Here is a 24,230-nt window from a genome sequence, read left to right on the forward strand (position 1 = left end):
GTATAAACACATATAGTTAACACACACAAAGAGCAAGGCAGAGACAGACTGCAGAGCATTCAACATTGACCTGTGGTTTCCACATGCACACACCCACACAAACACATACATATACATACCACATAGCCCTACCTAAAATGACCCTATTGTATAATTTTTAGAATAAACAAAAATGTTTAAATGGTTTTGTGTTTTTGTGTGTTATCAATTTAGTCACAGTCTAGAAATAAATAAATCACTGCATGGTGCTTCAAAGACCAACAAATGTTACCTTGAAGTACAAGAAAGGCACCCAAGGTCTCCTCTGGAAATCAATAGCTTTTTACACTGCATGCAAAAACCACAAGAATGGAAGGTTCTGGAAGCATGTGGGAGTGTGCACAGTATCAGCCAGAGAATCGAAAAGCAAAAACAGAAATAAACTCAAACTCAGCATTGATTTTAAAAATAAAATCTTAGTAATAAATAAAGTTTTCAATTATGTAGCCTGCTATTGTGGTTCATACCTTACTTCCACCACAAAGGAGACCAAAACCAAACCAATCAGTCTGGGCAAGGCTGCTCAGCTCTACCGCATTACAGTAGAGATGGCAGCAGCACAGGCTGGAAAAGCAGACTCAGACCCTGGGAGCTAAGGCCGAGACAGCCTTGTGTATGGAGCAAGGTGTAGACATGACAAGAGGCCGAGGCCCCCACGTGACTGTGCAGAGGACAGGACAGGCGTGTGTGGTAGAGGTGAGACAGACAGACTAGACGACTGGATGTCCAGGAAAGAAGAGCAGAGGCAACTGCGTTTCTGATCTCCCACGCATGTCATGGTCACAACCACAGAAAGATGACAATCTCAGCTACACCAAGAGTAATGATTTTTGCAAGTCCTTTAGGTGAAAAAGCAAATTTACTGTGACTGTCTTAATAATTGACTTTAGAGTGAGTAAAAGTATCTTGTTTCTGGGGCTACAGAGACAGCAAACTGGGTAAAGTCCTTGCTGAGAAATCACGATGACCTGAGCTTAGAGTCTCAGCACGGGCTACACAGCTGGGTAAGGAACAGCTGTAACTATGGCACCGGGGACAGAGATAGGTAAGTCCCAGGGGTGTTGCTGGCAATCAGATAAGCCAGAAAAGTCAGCTCCACATTCGGTGACAGATCCTGTCTCCAAAAATAAGGCAGAGAGCGATACAGGCAGACAATGACATTTATCTCTTGCACCCACTAAAAGTGCACATGCATACTCACATTCACACGAGCATGCACACACATGGAGGAATGTCTTCTTTCAGAAAATGCAAACATTATTATGAGAAAAATAAAATTAATTTACAGAAAAAGATGCTACTGTTCAGAAAAATTTGATTGAATAATATTATTGTAAAGCAAGTTATATTCATATTACATCCATCTACCCATACCCCCGCCAGACTGTAAAATCATCTTAGAATAGTCCTTTTAAAGAGCTGGAATAGAAATACAATAATAAACAGAAACGTGAGGCAGCAGTTGCCTACTTCACCATGACACCGCAATCCCTCATGAAACTAATATAATCTGAATCTCACACCTGCTGAGCAGGGCATGGCAGGCTGATGACGCTGGCTCCTGCTAGCCAAGCTGCCCTGAGCCGCAGCACCAGCCCTCCGTTCCCTTTCTGAGACCAGGGAACACAAAGATGACCAGTCTGTTCCTGAACTTACTACGGAAGCCCAGGCAGGCCTTGGCATTGTGGTCTCTTCCTGCTGTGGCCGCCCAGGCTGGCATTCCAGGCTAATTAGCCGTTCCAGGCTAATCCTACATCTTATATATAAACTAAGTTGTCTAAGGAAAGGCCTCGGAGGTAGGAAGGTGGGTAGAGGCGGGATATTAACCTATGCTTGTTCTGCTCCAAAGCTCATGTTCATAACTACTAAACTACACTAGCTGTGTCTACGTACAACTGTAGCCACACTCAAAAGGTTTGGCCAACTGCACATTGGGAAATAAGTTTTTGCAATATTTTTTTAATTAAGTTTTAAAAATACATAAGAAGGATGGGGAAATGTTTCAGCAGTTAAATGTTCTCGCTCTCATCCAGATGACCCAATCTGTTTCCCAACTCTACAGTCAAGCGGCCCACAGCTGCCTAAACTTCAGCTCTAGACCTGATGCCGCTCCTGCCCTACAAACACACGCACCCACATACACACGCACCCACATACACACGCACCTACATACACACACCTACATACACACACCGACATACACATGCACCCACATACACACGCACCCACATACACACGCACCCACATGCACACACCCACATACACACGCACCCACATACACAAGCACCCACATACACACGCACCCACATACACACACACACACATACACACGCACCCACATACACATGCACCCACATACACACACACCCACATACACATGCACCCACATACACACGCACCCACATACACACACCCACATACACAAGCACACACATACACACGCACCCACATACACACGCACCCACATACACACGCACCCACATACACACGCACCCACATACACAAGCACACACATACACACGCACCCACATACACACGCACCCACATACACACGCACCCACATACACAAGCACACACATACACACGCACCCACATATACAAGCACACACATACACACGCACCCACATACACATGCACCCACATGCACACGCACGCACACACATACATACACACGCACCCACACACACCCACATACACATGCACCCACATACACATGCACCCACATGCACACGCACCCACATACACACATACAACTTGTACACACATATGTGTGAGTACAAATATTTTTTTAAATACCTAATGCCTTTAATCCCAGCCCTCGGTAGGCAGAGGCCAGCAGATCTATGAGTTCAAGGCCAGTTTGGGCTACAGAGTGAGCTCTAGAATAGCCAGAGCTACACAGAAAAACCCTGTCTTGAACAAACAAACAAAACATTATAACAGCTGGCCAGACACTGTGGCACACACTTGTAATTGAAGCATTTGGAAGACTGAGCCAGCCTGAGCTAAAGAAAGTTCAAAGCCAGCACTAGATACACAGGGAGACATAGCTCAAAAATGTTCTTTTCACAATTACAAAATCATGATTGCTACCAATCTGAAAAACAGAAAATATAAATAAATACTGTCCCAAATATCTAGACACAAGGAAGTGGAAGACCTTCCACAATAACGGAAAGTTTCACTACTATTCAGTGTTTTGTGAACACCCTTTCAAGGCCTCTCTCAAATGTGCCATAAGTGTGCTTCGGGTTAAGCCCAGTCCAGCCAGCAGCACAGAGCGGCACTGACGAGCCACTGCTCTCTGGACTGGGGAGGAGGCGTGCTGCCCTCTAGTGACTCAACAGCACAGACTGGGGAGGAGGCGTGCTGCCCTCTAGTGACAACAGCACAGTCAACAAGAAGCCCCTCAGAGGTAGGAAATGTCCATGCTGTTAGGAAAGAACTGACCCAAGCCTTCATCTCATTGAGGAAACATAACGTCCATCCATGAAATGTGGTTACACATCTGCTGTAACTAAGCCAAGGGTCAGATGTCGGTACAGAAGAGTTTAGAAACATGGAGGGCTCAGCGGCTAAGAGAGCCTGCTGCTCTTCTAGAGGATCCAGGTTCAATCCCCAGCACCTGCACCACACACATATGAAGGAAGAAAATCTTCCCATTATTAAAAAAAAACAGGTGTGGGGGTGTGGCTCAGTGGTTAAGAGCACTGACTGCTCTTCCAGAGGTCCTGAGTTCAATTCCCAGCAACCACATGGTGGCTCACAACCATCTGTAATGGGATCTGATGCCCTCTGCTGGTGTGTCTGAAGACAGCTACAGTGTACTCACAAGCACTAAATAAATAAATCTTAAAAAAAAATAAATTAAGAAATTAAGAAAGGAAGGAAGGAAGGAAGGAAGGAAAGGAAGGAAGGAAGGAAGGAAGGAAGGAAGGAAGAAAGAAAGAAAGAAAGAAAGAAAGAAAGAAAGAAAGAAAGAAAGAAAGAAAGAAAGAAAGAGGGAAAGGGAAAGGGAAAGGGAAAGGGAAAGGGAAAGGGAAAGGGAAAGGGAAAGGGAAAGGGAAAGGGAAAGGGAAAGAAAACGGGGAGGGCCTCAGGAGTCCAGTGCTTGTTGTACAGGCTTGGGTTTGGATCCCAGCCCCCACATAAAAGCCAGGTGTGGTGACGTGTGCGTATAACCCTTGCACGAGGGGAAAGGAGACAGGTAGATCTCGAGAGCTCACTGGCTAAGCAGCATGTACAAGCCCCATTAGATCCCAGCTTTGAAACAGAAAAAAACAAAACAACAAAACAACAACAAATCCAGAAAGGAAGATCCTCACAAGGAATTATCACACCCAGAATTAATTCTTATTTTTATAGTATGTGGCTTCCAGGCTTCCTTACACTGCTGCAGTGATGATTTCCTGCAGACACACTGCCCACAAAGAGTTCATCGTTAACCTTTCTATTCAAAGATAATGCTCAGTTTTAGACGTGGTTAGGAAACACAGTATACTGATAAGAAGATGGACTCTTGTACTCGGGAGGCAGAGGCAGAGGCAGAGGCAGAGGCAGAGGCAGAGGCAGAGGCAGAGGCAGAGGCAGAGGCAGAGGCAGAGGCAGAGGCAGAGGCAGAGGCAGATGGATCTCTGTGAGTTCGAGGCTAATCTGGTCTACAGAGCAAGTTCCAGGACAACCAGGGCTACACAGAGAAACCTTGTCTCAGGGGAAAGTCAGCGACAGCCGTGGGATCCCTGTGGCTGGAGTTGCCAGTTGCTCCGTGGGCACTCAGAGTGAAACCTGAGTTCTCTGCAAGAGCAGCAGGGCCTCCTAACCACTGAGCTCTCCAGCCCCGCAGCCCCTCACTTCAATCTTAGATGATTTACAGGAAGAAACGATGGTAAATCATTCCTTCCTTCCAAATGTCATTCAAGAAATCTTCTCAGGCCTTTAATCTCACCTCTGAGTTCTAGGTCATCCTGGTCTGCATAGTGAGCCCAGGCTAGTTAGACCTACAGCAAATACCTTTTCCCCTTGAATATTAAGACACTGAAGATAAATAAATAAATAAGTATGTATGTATGTATGTATGAAGAAAAAGAACATAGGTTTCAGAAAAACCATACAAAAGTCTACTTACCAGTATCATTTGCAATGGAATTAGGGTCAGATCCCCCAAGGGTAGCCTCAAACTCCTCTTGGAGACGATACGCTCTTTGCAGTAGAGCTTCAAGTTTATGGATGAATTCTGAACTAATAATATCCTACAAAGAAAAATAACAGTAGCACACAGCAATTCTTACATCCAATCCTAGCATTCTAAACACAGACATGCTGATTTCAAAAGATGATTTCAGTATGTGGACAGGGCTGGTGCGAGGATTACAGATGGGGCAGCTGGACCTAATCCTAAGAGCTCAGCCATCCATGTCGCTTTTGTAAGAAAGGAAGACATGGTCCCGACTGATCATTTAAGTAGACTAAGAGTTTTCAGACTTTAGCATGTGTAAGAACTGCCTAGAGGATTTTTAAATGAGATTTAGGGCTCCTTGTTCTGGCCTCTGATTCAGCAACACTCTCCAATTTTGAAACGATTGGTAAAGACTCAGTTCCGCCTCTGTGTTACAAAAACAATAGCAATCAATTGCATCCGCTGCCTCTACATAGCCTCGGAAGTCAGGAGACTTGAAGGCTAGGATCTGGAGAGCTGGCTCCACAGTGAAGAGCACTTGTTGCTCTGGCAGAAGACCTGGGTTTGGTTCCCAGCACCTGTGTGGCAACTCAAAACTGTTTCAGCTCTAGCCCCAAAGGACCCAACACTCTCTTCTGATCTCAGTGGGCAGCCAGCACATTCATGCTACACATACATACATGCATGGAAAACACTTATCCATACATAATAATAATTATATATGCCTAAAAGCTTGACTAGGAAATGCCCAGAAAGAGAAGTCCCTCATGCTGGGCAGGATTCCAGCCCTGGGGAAGCAGAGGCACACAATCTCTGAAGGCTTCAGACCAGCCTGGTCACATATGAGCCCCAAGCCAGCTGGGGCTACATAGTGACCCAAATCACTCTCACCAGCTCTCTCAAATCAAAACAAAATGAAAACCCAAGCATCTCACTTAGTCCCTGTGATGGTTTGTATATTCTTGGACCAGGGAGTGGCACCATCTGGAGGTGTGGCCTTGTTGGAATAGGTGTTACCTGGTTGGAATGGGTGTGTCACTGTGGGTGTGGGTATAAGATCCTCACCCTAGTTGCCTGGAAGTCAGTCTTCCACTAGCAGCCTTTGCATGAAGATGTAGAACTCTCAGCTCTGCCTGAGCCATGCCTGCCTGGATGCTGCCATGCTCCCACCCTGAGGTAATGGACTGAACCTCTGAACCTGTAAGCCAGCCCCAATTAAATGTTGTTTTTATAAGACTTGCCTTGGTCATGATGTCTGTTCACAGCAGTAAAACCCTAACTAAAACAGAAATTGGTACCGGCAGAGTGGGGTATTCCTGTGACAACCTGACCATGTTTTGGGAAGGACTGGGTAAGGACTTTAGAACTTTGGGCCAGAAGATCCATTCGTTGTTAAGAGCTCTGTGGGATGTTGTATAGGAGCTTGGAAGATAATGTTGGGAACAATGCAGAAGACGGAGGCCTGGCTTGTGAAATTTCAGAGGGAAAATTAAAGACTCTTTTCAGGGACATTGCTATTTTGGATTGTGAAGATTCTGTGGTTCTGGTTAGCTGGGGCTGAAGAATCAGTTGTGATTAACAAGATACCAGAACTACTAAAGCAAAACCTTTGCATTACTGGGACTATTGATGCTGGTTAGCTGGAGCTAAGAAATTAGCGGTGATTAAGAAGAGACCAGCATCATTGAGGTGACATCTTCTGGGAAGTGTTTTCTGAGAGCACAGAGGCTGTGTTCCAGAGATGGCCAAGGCTGTACCTCGTGCTACAGTGGGACTTGGTAATGTGTAAGAGTCACCCAGGTGGTACTGATTTTGAAGGCATGAAGGGTTCACGCAGAGCAACTGAGGTTCGGCACTGTGAGAGGCCATGAAAGGCCATTGGTGAAGGTGCAGCCTCAGTTGCAATTGATGGCCCAGGACTGAAGGGGTCATGCAAAGGATTTGAGGCTTAGCACCATAAAGAGAGCCTATGGGAGGCTATTGATAAGGCCAAGTTACAGTGGAAGACAGCAGCATTTTGGAGATGCCAGCACCATGAGATGACTACCAAGAACAGCAGCAGCAGTGGAGTACAGGCAGCTGACGCCTAGAAGACAACGTGTGTGCTACAAGGGGCATGGCTAGAGAGGTGACCCAAGCCCTTGGAGAAGCCCAGAAGATCATGAGTTGGATCCCAGACATTGGATGGTTGGAGATTGAATTTTGCTTTTGATTGTGACTGTGCCCTGATATTTTTCCCTTTTGAAGGAAGTTTTTTAGTGAAGCCCACAGTTAAGAGACTTTGAATTTTAAAGTACTTTGTATTTTAAAAGATACTAGATATTTTAAAGGGATTGAACTTTTAATATGTAAAGACTGTGGGACGTTTAAAGTTATTTAGATCTTGGGGATGAATAAGAACTAAAGGTTGAGGCTTACTAGTGAAGTGTTTGTGTGTCAAGTTGACAAGGGGTCAATTGTACTGGCTAGTTTTGTGTCAACTTGAAACAGACTGGAGTTATCACAGAGAAAGGAGCTTCAGTTGGGGAAATGCCTCCACGAGATCCAGCTGTAAGGCATTTTCTCAATTAGTGATCAAGGGCCCATTGTTGGTAGTGCCATCCCTGGACTGGTATTCCTGGGTTCTATAAGAGAGCAGGCTGAGCAAGCCAGGGGAAGCAAGCCAGTAAAGAACATCCCTCCATGGCCTCTGCATCAGCTCCTGCTTTCTGACCTGCTTGAGTTCCAGTCCTGACTTCTTTTGGTGATGAACAGCAGTATGGAAGTGTAAGCTGAATAAACCCTTTCCTCCCCAACTTGCTTCTTGGTCCTGATGTTTGTGCAGGAATAGAAACCCTGACTAAGACAGTCCCAAACTGGGAAAACAAGCAGCTGTAGAATAGAACTGCCACAGAAAAGGAGGCTCTGCCAGGACTCAGGCCTTCTCTTCAGCAGGCCGTCCTTACATCCACACTTTCTTCTGCAATGGCATCTCCGGCTCCCAGTTTAACAGAGCTGCAGGCTTCATCTTCAGCCTGTCTACTTCGAAAAGTCAGAGCTTGTTCCCATCGTCGTAACGCCTCTTCAAATAATTCCATACCTAAAAATGAAAAGCAGGTGACTAGAAACGAGCACAACGACGTTTCCTCGACAACAACACAAGAAGCAGAAGGGGAGCCCACACCAGGGCTGCTGCTGTGATAAGCATGATGCCCTGCACAGGCTTGCAGGAGCAATGTGTTGTAGCTACAGCTGACAGATGCCCAGGACGCTGTAAGCAGAGCCTACTGGGCCATCCTGGAGAAAGTGTGGAAGGCCAGCATGCAGGACGAAATGGAGCCAACTGCAGCAGGCTCGGGAGATTTTGGACTTTGAGGGGAGCAGGACTCTATCAGGAACTTTAAAGGGCCGATGGGTCTGCATTCTGACAAGAGAATCTGGTTGCTCTCTGGCAAGGTAATGAGAATTTTGTGAGGTGGAATTAAGATGTGATTAACCAGTAGGGTGCAGTGTTGGCATGGCTTTAATCCCAGCCCTTGGGAGGCAGAGGCAGGTCGATCTGAGTTCAAGGCCAGCTTTCTCTGAAGAGTGAGTTCCAGGGCAGCCAGAGCTACACAGTTAGACCCTGTCTCAAACAATAACAAAAAGATGTAATGAACCAGGAGTTAGACTGGAGGCTCCGTGCCCTGGGTTCAGTTCTGCTTCCCAGAAGTCACTATGATGATAACAGGAGATTACGTAGTCTATGTGGTCCCAAGAGGCGGAAAATACTCAGAAGCCAACAGCTTTCTGCTGTTCCTTTCCTTTCCCTGTCTGCTGTCCAGGCCACATCTGGATTTTTGGCTGCATTTTCTACCGACTATGATGGTCTGCTGAAGGGAATGTAGCTAACATGAGGAGAGAAGCTGAACGACAAGATTCATATCAGGTGCAGCTGATCCAACACTCCGGTCAGGCCCCAAGTCATCCATGCTCAGGAAGCCAAGAATAATACTCAGGTATGAAACACAGACTTTCTTCCATTTAATGACTTTATGGATATAGAACACAAATGATATCTAGACAAAAGGGACCAAGTTAATCAGACTCTGATAACTTAACCAGCCGAGAATCAACAGCTCAGTGCTGGTTCACATACTGGGCTGAATACAGACACTGTAACCTCAGGTCTCAGTGTCTGGAACCTGATTCCTTCCTAAGGAAAAGGGGTCTCTGAAGAAGAGACTGAGACCAGGATGCTCTCAGAAGCCACTGTACATTACAATGGAGGGGCATGGGCAGACGGGACATAGGAAGAGCACGTGAGAAAGGGCGGGGTCAGAGTGACAAGGCCACAAGCCCAGGGAATGCTGGGAAGAGGAAAGTCACACCTTGATTTCAGCGCAAGAATGATTTTGGACTTCGGGCTCCAGCGCTCTGAGTGAACAGACTGCTTTTTCCTTAAGCCTCTGTCTATGCTAAAACCTCATATTATTCTCAAGAAACTGTTACAGCTCATGATGTTACACAGGACAGACAGATGGACACAGGCCAACTTAAAACTACAGTTGACTCTCTGGATGAAATCAGTGGTTGTGTTCTGTTTTTTATCCTCCACAGGCTGGGGCTAAAACCCAGGGCACTAAGCATGCCAGGCAAGTTCTTTGTGCTAAGCACCCCCCATTCCAACTCACTCCCCTTCACACGAAACCTGAGACCACACCTACCCATCAGGTATAAGTTCTCAGGTGTGGTCACAGGAATGTTAACAAGTCTGATGTCATCATCGTCTGCTTTGTCCCAGGAATTAGAATTTCCACAAGCACAACTATGACAGGAGTTAACACTCTGGACCTGAAATGAAGGCCAATGGAGAGCAGTTCAAAATCTCTTAGACAGATAGGAAGACACACAGATATGGACAGACAGACAGACAGACAGATAGACAGACAGACACACACACACACACACACACACACACACACACACACACACACACAGAGTCTCCTAAATAGCCAAGGATAAATTTGAATTTCTCATCGTTTTTCTGCCTCTGTCCCAAGGATTGGGATTACAGGTGTGTACCACCACACCTGGTTTTTATTCAGTGCTACAGATGGAACCCAGAGTTTCAGGCATGCTAGGTTAGCACTCTCCTGAAGTCCATGCCAAATCTGCTATTGTACTGTATATTTACCAATTATTTATATATGGCCTATAATTATAGTCCCAGTAAATTCTACCTGAAGAAATAATTCTGATTATATTCAAATTTAGTACTTATGTGATTTTTAACTATTCTGGTCCTATTGTTTAGAAATATACAAGTAGCACAATATCTTGAATTCATATAAATTAATATTTTCACAAAAAATAAGATGGGTATTTTATAAATCTTTCTGGTGTTAGCACTTAGAAATTCTCTCTCTACCAACTGTAAGATACTTAGACGCTCTGCATTTTGGGATTCTGGGCATTGTTAGATGATACGCAGATCTGCATCACTGCTGTTCATGTTGAAAGACCCCACCATAAGGCTTAGCAAGCTAGCTGTAGTAACGCCATTTTGCAAGGCATGAAAAAGTACCCGAGCTGGGTTCTCAAAAGTTACAAGGAAGTTCAGTTATAGATTAACAGTTAAAGATCAAGGCTGAATAGCACTGGGACAGGGGCCGAACAGGATATCGGTGATCAAGCACCTGGGCCCCGGCTCAGGGCCAAGAACAGATGGTTCTCAGATAAAGCGGAACCAGCAACAGACACAGAAGCCCCGATAGACGTCAGTGTTAGCAGAACTAGCTTCACTGATTTAGAAAAATAGAGGTGCACAGTGCTCTGGTCACTCCTTGAACCTGTGTGTCTGCCAATGTTCTGACCAGATATGTGCCCATTGCTGAACCTTCATTAGACTCTTTCCTTGTACCCCTCCCCTACCCATTTCTTGAAAATAGACATTGTTTAGATCTAAAAAGTCCCACCTCAGTTTCCCCAAATGACCGGGAAGTACCCCAAACCTTATTCGAACTAACCAACCAGCTCGCTTCTCGCTTCTGTAACCGCGCTTTTTGCTCCCCAGCCCTAGCCCTATAAAAAGGGTAAAAACTCCACACTCGGCGCGCCAGTCCTCCGATAGACTGAGTCGCCCGGGTACCCGTGTTCCCAATAAAGCCTCTTGCTGTTTACATCCGAATCGTGGACTCGCTGATCCTTGGGAGGGTCTCCTCAGATTGATTGACTGCCCACCTGGGGGGGTCTTTCATTTGGAGGTTCCACCGAGATCAGGAGACCCCTGCCCAGGGACCACCGACCCCCGCCGGGAGGTAAGCTGGCCAGCGGTCGTTTCGTGTCTGTCTCTGTCTCCGTGCGTGTTTGTGCCGGCATCTAATGTTTGCGCCTGCGTCTGTACTAGTTGGCTAACTAGATCTGTATCTGGCGGTTCCGCGGAAGAACTGACGAGTTCGTATTCCCGGCCGCAGCCCCTGGGAGACGTCCCAGCGGCCTCGGGGGCCCGTTTTGTGGCCCATTCTGTATCAGTTAACCTACCCGAGTCGGACTTTTTGGAGCTCCGCCACTGTACGTGGCTTTGTTGGGGGACGAGAGACAGAGACACTTCCCGCCCCCGTCTGGATTTTTGCTTTCGGTTTTACGCCGAAACCGCGCTGCGCGTCTGATTTGTTTTATTGCTCTTTTGTTCTTCGTTAGTTTTTTCTGTCTTTAAGTGTTTTCAAGATCATGGGACAGACCGTAACTACCCCTCTGAGTCTAACCTTGCAGCACTGGGGAGATGTCCAGCGCATTGCATCCAACCAGTCTGTGGATGTCAGGAAGAGGCGCTGGATTACCTTCTGTTCCGCCGAATGGCCAACTTTCAATGTGGGATGGCCTCAGGATGGTACTTTCAATTTAAGTATTATCTCTCAGGTTAAGTCTAGAGTGTTTTGTCCTGGTCCCCACGGACACCCGGATCAGGTCCCATATATCGTTACCTGGGAGGCACTTGCCTATGACCCCCCTCCGTGGGTCAAACCGTTTGTTTCTCCTAAACCTCCTCCCTTGCCGACAGCTCCCGTCCTCCCGCCCGGTCCTTCTGCGCAACCTCCGTCCCGATCTGCCCTTTACCCTGCCCTTACCCCCTCTATAAAGTCCAAACCTCCTAAGCCCCAGGTTCTCCCTGATAGCGGCGGACCTCTCATTGACCTTCTCACAGAGGACCCCCCGCCGTACGGAGCACAACCTTCCTCCTCTGCCAGAGAGAACGATGAAGAAGAGGCGGCCACCACCTCCGAGGTTTCCCCCCCTTCTCCCATGGCGTCTCGACTGCGGGGAAGGAGAGACCCTCCCGCAGCGGACTCCACCTCCTCCCAGGCATTCCCACTCCGTATGGGGGGAGATGGCCAGCTTCAGTACTGGCCGTTTTCCTCCTCTGACTTATATAATTGGAAAAATAATAACCCTTCCTTTTCTGAAGATCCAGGTAAATTGACGGCCTTGATTGAGTCCGTCCTCATCACCCACCAGCCCACCTGGGACGACTGTCAGCAGTTGTTGGGGACCCTGCTGACCGGAGAAGAAAAGCAGCGGGTGCTCCTAGAGGCTAGAAAGGCAGTCCGGGGCAATGATGGACGCCCCACTCAGTTGCCTAATGAAATCAATGCTGCCTTTCCCCTTGAGCGCCCTGATTGGGATTACACCACTACAGAAGGTAGGAACCACCTAGTCCTCTATCGCCAGTTGCTCTTAGCGGGTCTCCAAAACGCGGGCAGAAGCCCCACCAATTTGGCCAAGGTAAAAGGGATAACCCAGGGACCTAATGAGTCTCCCTCAGCCTTTTTAGAGAGACTCAAGGAGGCCTATCGCAGGTACACTCCTTATGACCCTGAGGACCCAGGGCAAGAAACCAATGTGTCTATGTCATTCATCTGGCAGTCTGCCCCGGATATCGGGCGAAAGTTAGAGCGGTTAGAAGATTTAAAGAGCAAGACCTTAGGAGACTTAGTGAGGGAAGCTGAAAAGATCTTTAATAAACGAGAAACCCCGGAAGAAAGAGAGGAACGTATCAGGAGAGAAACAGAGGAAAAAGAAGAACGCCGTAGGGCAGAGGATGAGCAGAAAGAGAAAGAAAGGGACCGCAGAAGACATAGAGAGATGAGCAAGCTCTTGGCCACTGTAGTTATTGGTCAGAGACAGGATAGACAGGGGGGAGAGCGGAAGAGGCCCCAACTTGATAAGGATCAATGCGCCTACTGCAAAGAAAAGGGACACTGGGCTAAAGACTGCCCAAAGAAGCCACGAGGGCCCCGAGGACCGAGGCCCCAGACCTCCCTCCTGACCTTAGGTGACTAGGGAGGTCAGGGTCAGGAGCCCCCCCCTGAACCCAGGATAACCCTCAAAGTCGGGGGGCAACCCGTCACCTTCCTGGTGGATACTGGGGCCCAACACTCCGTGCTGACCCAAAATCCTGGACCCCTAAGTGACAAGTCTGCCTGGGTCCAAGGGGCTACTGGAGGAAAGCGGTATCGCTGGACCACGGATCGCAAAGTGCATCTAGCTACCGGTAAGGTCACCCACTCTTTCCTCCATGTACCAGACTGCCCCTATCCTCTGCTAGGAAGAGATTTGCTGACTAAACTAAAAGCCCAAATCCACTTTGAGGGATCAGGAGCTCAGGTTGTGGGACCAATGGGACAGCCCCTGCAAGTGCTGACCCTAAACATAGAAGATGAGTATCGGCTACATGAGACCTCAAAAGAGCCGGATGTTTCTCTAGGGTCCACATGGCTTTCTGATTTTCCCCAGGCCTGGGCGGAAACCGGGGGCATGGGACTGGCAGTTCGCCAAGCTCCTCTGATCATACCTCTGAAGGCAACCTCTACCCCCGTGTCCATAAAACAATACCCCATGTCACAAGAAGCCAGACTGGGGATCAAGCCCCACATACAGAGACTGTTGGACCAGGGAATACTGGTACCCTGCCAGTCCCCCTGGAACACGCCCCTGCTACCCGTTAAGAAACCAGGGACTAATGATTACAGGCCTGTCCAAGATCTGAGAGAAGTCAACAAGCGGGTGGAAGACATCCACCCCACCGTGCCCAACCCTTACAACCTCTTGAGCGGGCTCCCACCGTCCCACCAGTGGTACACTGTGCTTGACTTAAAGGATGCCTTTTTCTGCCTGAGACTCCACCCCACCAGTCAGCCTCTCTTCGCCTTTGAGTGGAGAGACCCAGAGATGGGAATCTCAGGACAATTAACCTGGACCAGACTCCCACAGGGTTTCAAAAACAGTCCCACCCTGTTTGATGAGGCACTGCACAGAGACCTAGCAGGCTTCCGGATCCAGCACCCAGACTTGATCCTGCTACAGTACGTGGATGACTTACTGCTGGCCGCCACTTCTGAGCTCGACTGCCAACAAGGTACTCGGGCCCTGTTACAAACCCTAGGGGACCTCGGGTATCGGGCCTCGGCCAAGAAAGCCCAAATTTGCCAGAAACAGGTCAAGTATCTGGGGTATCTTCTAAAAGAGGGTCAGAGATGGCTGACTGAGGCCAGAAAAGAGACTGTGATGGGGCAGCCTATTCCGAAGACCCCTCGACAACTAAGGGAGTTCCTAGGGACGGCAGGCTTCTGTCGCCTCTGGATCCCTGGGTTTGCAGAAATGGCAGCCCCCTTGTATCCTCTCACCAAAACGGGGACTCTGTTTAATTGGGGCCCAGACCAGCAAAAGGCCTATCAAGAAATCAAACAGGCTCTTCTAACTGCCCCAGCCCTGGGGTTGCCAGATTTGACTAAGCCCTTTGAACTCTTTGTCGACGAGAAGCAGGGCTACGCCAAAGGCGTCCTAACGCAAAAACTGGGACCTTGGCGTCGGCCGGTGGCCTACCTGTCCAAAAAGCTAGACCCAGTGGCAGCTGGGTGGCCCCCTTGCCTACGGATGGTAGCAGCCATTGCCGTTCTGACAAAGGATGCAGGCAAGCTAACTATGGGACAGCCGCTAGTCATTCTGGCCCCCCATGCGGTAGAAGCACTGGTCAAACAACCCCCTGACCGCTGGCTATCCAATGCTCGCATGACCCACTATCAGGCAATGCTCCTAGATACGGACCGAGTTCAGTTCGGACCGGTGGTAGCCTTAAACCCGGCCACGTTGCTCCCCTTGCCGGGAAAAGAGACCCCCCACGACTGCCTCGAGATCTTGGCTGAGACACACGGCACCAGACCGGACCTCACGGACCAGCCCCTCCCAAATGCCGACCACACCTGGTATACAGATGGAAGCAGCTTCCTGCAGGAGGGGCAACGTAAGGCTGGAGCAGCGGTGACCACCGAGACCGAGGTAATCTGGGCCAAGGCGTTGCCAGCCGGGACATCCGCCCAGCGAGCTGAACTAATAGCACTCACCCAGGCCCTAAAGATGGCAGAAGGTAAGAAGCTAAATGTTTATACTGATAGCCGCTATGCCTTTGCTACCGCCCATGTCCATGGAGAAATATATAGGAGACGTGGGTTGCTCACCTCAGAAGGCAAGGAGATCAAGAACAAGGGCGAAATCTTGGCCTTACTGAAAGCTCTCTTTCTGCCCAAAAGACTCAGTATAATTCACTGCCCAGGACATCAGAAAGGCAATAGTGCTGAAGCTAAAGGCAACCGAATGGCGGACCAGGCAGCCCGGGAAGCAGCCATGGGGACTGACACAAAGGCCTCCTCACTTCTCATAGAGACCTCAACCCCGTACACTCCAGACTTCTTCCATTATACTGAAACAGATATAAAGAACCTACGAGAGTTGGGAGCCACATATGATAGAGAGAAAAAATATTGGGTCCTGCAAGGTAAACCTGTGATGCCTGACCAGTTCACCTTTGAATTATTAGACTTCCTTCACCAGCTCACCCACCTTAGCTATCAGAAGATGAGGGCACTTCTAGACAGAAAAGAAAGCCCCTATTACATGCTAAATAAAGATAAGATCCTCCACGAGGTGGCGGAATCATGCCAAGCCTGTGTCCAAGTAAATGCCAGTAAAGCTAAGGTCGGTCCCGGGGTGCGAGTAAGAGGACATCGACCAGGCACCCATTGGGAAATTGACTTTACTGAAGTAAGGCCCGGACTGTATGGGCATAAGTATCTTCTGGTGTTTGTGGACACGTTCTCTGGCTGGGTGGAAGCCTTCCCAACCAAGCATGAGACTGCCAAAGTTGTGACCAAAAAGCTTCTAGAAGAAATATTTCCAAGGTTTGGAATGCCCCAAGTATTGGGGACTGATAATGGGCCTGCCTTCGTCTCCCAGGTAAGTCAGTCGGTGGCCAAGCTACTGGGGATTGATTGGAAACTACATTGTGCTTACAGACCCCAGAGTTCAGGTCAGGTAAAAAGAATGAATAGGACAATCAAGGAGACTTTGACCAAATTAACGCTTGCAACTGGCACTAGAGACTGGGTACTCCTACTTCCCTTGGCCCTCTACCGAGCCCGCAACACTCCGGGCCCCCATGGACTCACTCCGTATGAAATCCTGTATGGGGCGCCCCCGCCCCTTGTTAATTTCCATGATCCTGAAATGTCAAAGTTTACTAATAGCCCCTCTCTCCAAGCTCACTTACAGGCCCTCCAAGCGGTACAACGAGAGGTCTGGAAGCCTCTGGCCGCTGCCTATCAGGACCAACAAGACCAGCCTGTGATACCACACCCCTTCCGTGTCGGCGACACCGTGTGGGTACGCCGGCACCAGACTAAGAACTTGGAACCTCGCTGGAAAGGACCCTACACCGTCCTGCTGACCACCCCCACCGCTCTCAAAGTAGACGGCATCGCTGCGTGGATCCACGCCGCTCACGTAAAAGCGGCGACAACCCCTCCGGCCGGAACAGCATCAGGACCGACATGGAAGGTCCAGCGTTCTCAAAACCCTTTAAAGATAAGATTAACCCGTGGGCCCCCCTGATAGTCCTGGGGATCTTAATAAGGGCAGGAGTATCAGTACCACATGACAGCCCTCATCAGGTCTTCAATGTTACTTGGAGAGTTACCAACTTAATGACAGGACAAACAGCTAATGCTACCTCCCTCCTGGGGACAATGACCGATGCCTTTCCCAAACTGTACTTTGACTTGTGCGACTTAATAGGGGACGACTGGGATGAGACTGGACTCGGGTGTCGCACTCCCGGGGGAAGAAAAAGGGCAAGAACATTTGACTTCTATGTTTGCCCCGGGCATACTGTACCAACAGGGTGTGGAGGCCCGAGAGAGGGCTACTGTGGCAAATGGGGCTGTGAGACCACTGGACAGGCATACTGGAAGCCATCATCATCATGGGACCTAATTTCCCTTAAGCGAGGAAACACCCCTCGGAATCAGGGCCCCTGTTATGATTCCTCAGCGGTCTCCAGTGGCATCCAGGGTGCCACACCGGGGGGTCGATGCAATCCCCTAGTCCTAGAATTCACTGACGCGGGTAAAAAGGCCAGCTGGGATGGCCCCAAAGTATGGGGACTAAGACTGTACCGATCCACAGGAACCGACCCGGTGACCCGGTTCTCTTTGACCCGCCAGGTCCTCAATATAGGGCCCCGCATCCCCATTGGGCCTAATCCCGTGATCACTGACCAGTTACCCCCCTCCCGACCCGTGCAGATCATGCTCCCCAGGCCTCCTCAGCCTTCCCCTACAGGCGCAGCCTCTATACAACCTGGGACGGGAGACAGACTGCTGAACCTGGTAGATGGAGCCTACCAAGCACTCAACCTCACCAGTCCTGACAAAACCCAAGAGTGCTGGTTGTGTCTGGTATCGGGACCCCCCTATTACGAAGGGGTTGCCGTCCTAGGTACCTACTCCAACCATACCTCTGCCCCAGCTAACTGCTCCGTGGCCTCCCAACACAAGCTGACCCTGTCCAAAGTAACCGGACAGGGACTCTGCGTAGGAGCAGTTCCCAAAACCCATCAGGCCCTGTGTAATACCACCCAGAATACAAGCGACGGGTCCTACTATCTGGCTGCTCCCGCCGGGACCATTTGGGCTTGCAACACCGGGCTCACTCCCTGCCTATCTACTACTGTACTCAACCTCACCACCGATTACTGTGTCCTGGTTGAGCTCTGGCCAAAGGTGACCTACCACTCCCCTGGTTATGTTTATGGCCAGTTTGAGAGAAAAACCAAATATAAAAGAGAGCCGGTGTCATTAACTCTGGCCCTGCTGTTGGGAGGACTTACTATGGGCGGCATAGCTGCAGGAGTAAGAACAGGGACTACAGCCCTAGTGGCCACCAAGCAATTCGAGCAGCTCCAGGCAGCCATACATACAGACCTTGGGGCCTTAGAAAAATCAGTCAGTGCCCTAGAAAAGTCTCTGACCTCGTTGTCTGAGGTGGTCCTACAGAACCGGAGAGGATTAGATCTACTGTTCCTAAAAGAAGGAGGATTATGTGCTGCCCTAAAAGAAGAATGCTGTTTCTACGCGGACCACACTGGCGTAGTGAGAGATAGCATGGCAAAGCTAAGAGAAAGGTTAAACCAGAGACAAAAATTGTTCGAATCAGGACAAGGGTGGTTTGAGGGACTGTTTAACAGGTCCCCATGGTTCACGACCTTGATATCCACCATTATGGGCCCCTTGATAATACTCTTATTAATCCTACTCTTCGGACCCTGTATTCTCAACCGCTTGGTCCAGTTTGTAAAAGACAGAATTTCGGTGGTGCAGACCCTGGTTCTGACCCAACAGTATCATCAACTCAAATCAATAGGTCCAGAAGAAGTGGAATCACGTGAATAAAAGATTTTATTCAGTTTCCAGAAAGAGGGGGGAATGAAAGACCCCACCATAAGGCTTAGCAAGCTAGCTGTAGTAACGCCATTTTGCAAGGCATGAAAAAGTACCCGAGCTGGGTTCTCAAAAGTTACAAGGAAGTTCAGTTATAGATTAACAGTTAAAGATCAAGGCTGAATAGCACTGGGACAGGGGCCGAACAGGATATCGGTGATCAAGCACCTGGGCCCCGGCTCAGGGCCAAGAACAGATGGTTCTCAGATAAAGCGGAACCAGCAACAGACACAGAAGCCCCGATAGACGTCAGTGTTAGCAGAACTAGCTTCACTGATTTAGAAAAATAGAGGTGCACAGTGCTCTGGTCACTCCTTGAACCTGTGTGTCTGCCAATGTTCTGACCAGATATGTGCCCATTGCTGAACCTTCATTAGACTCTTTCCTTGTACCCCTCCCCTACCCATTTCTTGAAAATAGACATTGTTTAGATCTAAAAAGTCCCACCTCAGTTTCCCCAAATGACCGGGAAGTACCCCAAACCTTATTCGAACTAACCAACCAGCTCGCTTCTCGCTTCTGTAACCGCGCTTTTTGCTCCCCAGCCCTAGCCCTATAAAAAGGGTAAAAACTCCACACTCGGCGCGCCAGTCCTCCGATAGACTGAGTCGCCCGGGTACCCGTGTTCCCAATAAAGCCTCTTGCTGTTTACATCCGAATCGTGGACTCGCTGATCCTTGGGAGGGTCTCCTCAGATTGATTGACTGCCCACCTGGGGGGGTCTTTCAATGTCTCCTGTCTAATAATGCTGAGCACACCAGCCATGCCAGCCACCAGCACCTGAGCCTGGTCCCTAACTCAGCTCTGTTCTCTGGAGAGACCCTAGCTCTCGTCTCTGTGCCTATGGCGACTCCACTCACTTCCTGCTGGCATCATAGACTGAGTGTGTCCTGAGTTCAGCACTGTTCTCATCAATACTTCTCAAATTTCTCAAATTAAAAGAAGTCATTTTAAAACATTTCTTGCCATATCTCTAGATTTCATTTTTTGAAGTTTATTTTTATCCTTATTTATGTGTATGCATGTGTGTCTGTCCGGCTGTTTGCACTGAGTACAGCTTTGCATGGAGGCCTGGATGTGTTGGATCGTCTAGAGCTGGAGGTGCAGGTGGTCAGGAGGTACTGCACAAGGGCGGTGCAGGTGGTCAGGGGGTACTGCACACGGGCGGTGCAGGTGGTCAGGAGGTACTGCACACGGGCGGTGCAGGTGGTCAGGAGGTACTGCACACGGGCGCTGAGCTCCAAACTCAGGCTTCTGCAAGAGCGCAGTGCTTGCTCTTCAGCACTGAGCCATCAGCTCCCTTGACCCCATTTATCAAGTTTTGTGGCTCTAGACCCTCCCTGTCTTCTGTGTCATGATCCTCAGTTAAGTATTCATTGCTGCCTCACAGCTGTAGTGGAGGAGTGGCAAGGCTGGCTGAGCAAGAGCAAAGGCGTGACTGCTCCCCTACAGCCGCCTCTGCTAAGAAAAGCAGCTTAACGCTCACTGGGGAAAATGTGCCTGAAGCTGAGGGTGTCAGCTGAGGGTGTCAGGGTTACAGAAGTCTTTGGCCCTGTTCTGCTTCACAGAACTGCAGGTTTGCAAGCCTCCAGTCTAGGTGCTCCTACTCTGCCAGAATCTTGTCACTGGGCATAGTGACGCTCCATGACTCAGCCGTCCTAGCTACTCAGGAGGCTGAAGCAGCAGAGTGACTTGAGCCCAAAGAGTACAGGGCGAGCCTGAGAACATAAGGAGACTCGTTTTCCCAATTGTTGGAATCCCAGGCACCAGCTATCATATCCAGCCCAAGAAAACATATGCCTGCATCTACCTCTGAATCAACAGAGTCACATCAAGGCTGTCCTCACAGGACCAAATGGACCATAGCACTTTACACAACTGGAACCAGCAGTGGAAGGAAACAGACTTACCCAGACTGTCTCCTAAGCTTTTCCCATAAGGAAAAGCAGCACGTATGTGATAGTTAAGCTAGTAAGAGATACGTAAGCAAACACAACAACAACAACAACACATATGCTCTTCTTACGGAGCCCAGGCTCTGGGCAGAGCCCGAGTATCTGCTGAGAAGCCCTCCATTCGGGTAGTTGCAACACTGAGATCCTTTCTCCTTGGTGGAGCTTAACGACAAGGTCAGATTCTGCCGACTGCTGGAGCAACTCGAACCTGGGTAGCAAACACACAGACATCCAAAGCATCAGCAATCCCCCAACAGCTTCCGGCCAAATTCCAAGCCATCCGTTTCCAATGTTTGCAGTTCTACTCAGGGCAGTTTGGAAAGGCTTGCTGTAATGAGTGCAAGAGCACTAGCAACTACCTCACAAACCGTCGGTTTCAAACGCACGCACATCTTTCCCTGAATCACAACTACAACTTCCCCACCTTAAATGGCTCGGTTTCCTGTACTTCTGGCCAGCTCACGCATTGAGCGGTAGAGCACATGTCAGGTCTAGTTCCTCTCAGCATGACAGTTCAGACCCTTCTGGTTTCAAATCCCAGTACAGTTAAGATACATGACCTCGATAATTTCTTCATACCATGACACTGGGTAATTTAGTCATGTTACTATTTTAATACATAAATGAAAAGAATGTAGAACTGTAGTTGTCAATCATACAACAGATGTAAAAATTAAATAAAATGCTGCAAATAATGCTCGTCTGAGACCTAACAAAATCTCAGTAAATAACATATAGTGAGTGACTATGTACGTGGGATGACTAAGTCACAAAACCATGAAAAACACAAAAGAGTAAAATACTCAGAAATGAAGCTTGGTCAAGGAAGTGTTATTACGAGTACTTTTCATTACTTTGTATGGGTTCGGCCCATGTACTAGAGGGAGCCTGTGGAGATCAGAGGACACTTGTGAGAGTCCTTCTCTTCCCAACACAGGTTGCCAGGCTGATGGCAGCACTTTACCCACTGAGCCATCTCATCTGCCCCAGGGAATTATTTTTATCGCTACAATTCAGCATATCTCTTGTAAAGAATACAGATCACAAACACCATAAAGTAACAGAGATAGAACTCAATTAACTTCAATATATTTGTACGAATTTAATAATCACTATATTTCACAAATGACTTAGAATGGTATTGTCATGCATTATCTAATACTTAGAAAGTACATTGTGAATGTATTACCACAGTTTTGTGGTTTTTAAAAAAGATTTTATATTATTTTTAAATCATGTGTATCTGTGTGTGGGTATGCGCGTGTGAGTGAGATGCTGAGGCCAGGTCCGATCTCGACACTGCCACATAGGATGCTGACACTGGAACTCAGTTACTCTGAAAGAACAGGTCTCAATAGTACCTGGGCCATCTTTCCAGCCCCTACAATTTTATTTTCCTATGTACTTTATTGACACATATCAATTTTTTTTAAAGATTTATTTATTCATTATATGTAAGTACACTGTAGCTGTCTTCAGACACTCCAGAAGAGGGAGTCAGATCTCGTTATGGATGGTTGTGAGCCACCATGTGGTTGCTGGGATTTGAACTCCGGATCTTCGGAAGAGCAGTCAGGTGCTCTTACCCACTGAGCCATCTCACCAGTCCCCAATTTTTAATTGATATACTTAAATGTACATGGACTTGTCAGAAATTACTTCTGTGCCCCAGGACTCTGAGTGGCTTTACTGTGTTGGTCTTGTTTACTCTCTACTTTCTGACCTTGCAGACCGTTGCCCCAGCTATGACATGTGGTGTCTTGCTCGCTTGCTCGCATGTGGCAGGTCTAACCTGGAGATGCTTGCAGGAGGTCTAACCTGGAGATCCTCCCGCACACGTACCTTTTTCTGATGCAGCTCTCCTAGTGTGCTCAAGGAGGAGGTGCTCGGGTTCCCAGGGCAGCACTTTGCCCTTCTGTTTTCCCCGTCTTCTTTTAAAGTGATGGGCCAGAAAAATCACAGACACAGCACTCACGGCAGTTACCATGAACAGCTTCTTAGCTACTGGTGAAAATTTGATCTGGAAAAAATAGTTAAACAAAACAAAACAACCCTCCATGTAACTGAGTCTTTTTAACTACAGAAATAGTTAAATCAGATTTTAAAGCTGGGCTCATTTTTAAGATACACGTTTGGAATTTTAATCAAATATAAAAGTTAATTTATTTCTAAATACTACAGGCATAGTTATTTTATTCAAAAAATAATCAAAAAGTATTTTTAGAACCCTGCTATCTGGACAATTAGAGAAGCTGGGGCTCTTCTGGTCTCCACAGACCAAGGCATGCACATGGTGCCTAGATAATATGCACAGGCAAAATAAAAATATTTTAAAACCAGAATAAAAGATACTAACAACAGAGTAGCAACCCATGGAATGAGAGGAAAGGTCAGGAGAGGATATACTTGCAGGGGAGCCCCCACAGTGTAACTGCCAAGTGTAACTTGGCACTGCCAAGACTATAGTATATATCAGAGCACTGACTGTGGAAAACACCACAGCAGCTCTGAAAACACGAAAGGAACTAACGTGATTCAAAAACTCTGCTTCTGAAAAATCATTCTAGAGAGACCTGAAAGCAGGGCATTCCCTCTTCTCTGATTTTTTGGTCTCTGTGTGTGCACTTGGGGACAGAGGAAAACATCAGCCGTCGCCCCCCACCCTCCAATGTCCACCTCTGAACCTGGAGCTCACTAATCTGGCCAGACGAGCCAGTCAAAGCCAGGGCTCACAAGCTCGAACTAAGGCTCTTCTTATCTTTGCCTCCCAATTGCTCCCCATTGTGCCTGGCTTTCTTGATTCTTGTTTTTTGTTTTAAGATGTGGATTCTGGAGGTCAAATCTGGGTCTAGTATGAACCATCTCCTCAGCCCCATCCCCCACCCCACCTGGAGTGCTGGGATTAGCAGGATGTCCAAAAGCACAAACATCAAAGCATTAGTTAGGTCTCCGTGCTTAGAGAAGCACCACTCAAGACGGCTGAAACACGGAAACGACACAAACAGCTCCCAGGTGGATGGAAATACATATCCATACGCAGTGGAATATTACTTCCATTTAGAAAGGCGCATTCCAATGTGTGCTACAAGGCTACAATGTGCCTTGAAGATTCTTATGCGCAGGAAAGTACACCAGATATAAAAATGCCAGGAACAGGATTAAAGGTGTATGTCTGCAGGACCGTGAATGGCAGCCTGGTTCCTGGTCGAGCTCAGGCTGGAAACCCCGGTGAACCTGAGGGATGCAGGCGTTTGCCATGCTCCTGGGCAC

General features: G+C 48.2%; 1 protein-coding gene across 4 annotated transcripts in view; it reads right to left on the reverse strand.

Moving 5' to 3' along the window:
- Miga1 (mitoguardin 1) overlaps positions 1–24,230 on the reverse strand; it is a 66,978-nt gene that overhangs the window by 38,991 nt on the left and 3,757 nt on the right. For all 4 annotated transcript variants that reach the window (XR_001783676.2, NM_001162375.1, NM_174868.4 and 1 more), the window contains exons 3-7: positions 22,803–22,980; positions 21,032–21,168; positions 9,901–10,027; positions 8,161–8,294; positions 5,165–5,288 (exon numbers count right to left, since the gene is read on the reverse strand). Coding sequence is in view for 3 of the 4 variants with exons in the window: in NM_001162375.1 (NP_001155847.1) it covers positions 5,165–5,288; positions 8,161–8,294; positions 9,901–10,027; positions 21,032–21,168; positions 22,803–22,980 (700 nt within the window). In the remaining variant the exon portion in view is untranslated. The remainder of the gene's footprint in view (positions 1–5,164; positions 5,289–8,160; positions 8,295–9,900; positions 10,028–21,031; positions 21,169–22,802; positions 22,981–24,230) is intronic.

The sequence above is a fragment of the Mus musculus genome, chromosome 3, assembly GCF_000001635.26.
Source record: "Mus musculus strain C57BL/6J chromosome 3, GRCm38.p6 C57BL/6J".
NCBI lineage: Eukaryota > Metazoa > Chordata > Mammalia > Rodentia > Muridae > Mus > Mus musculus.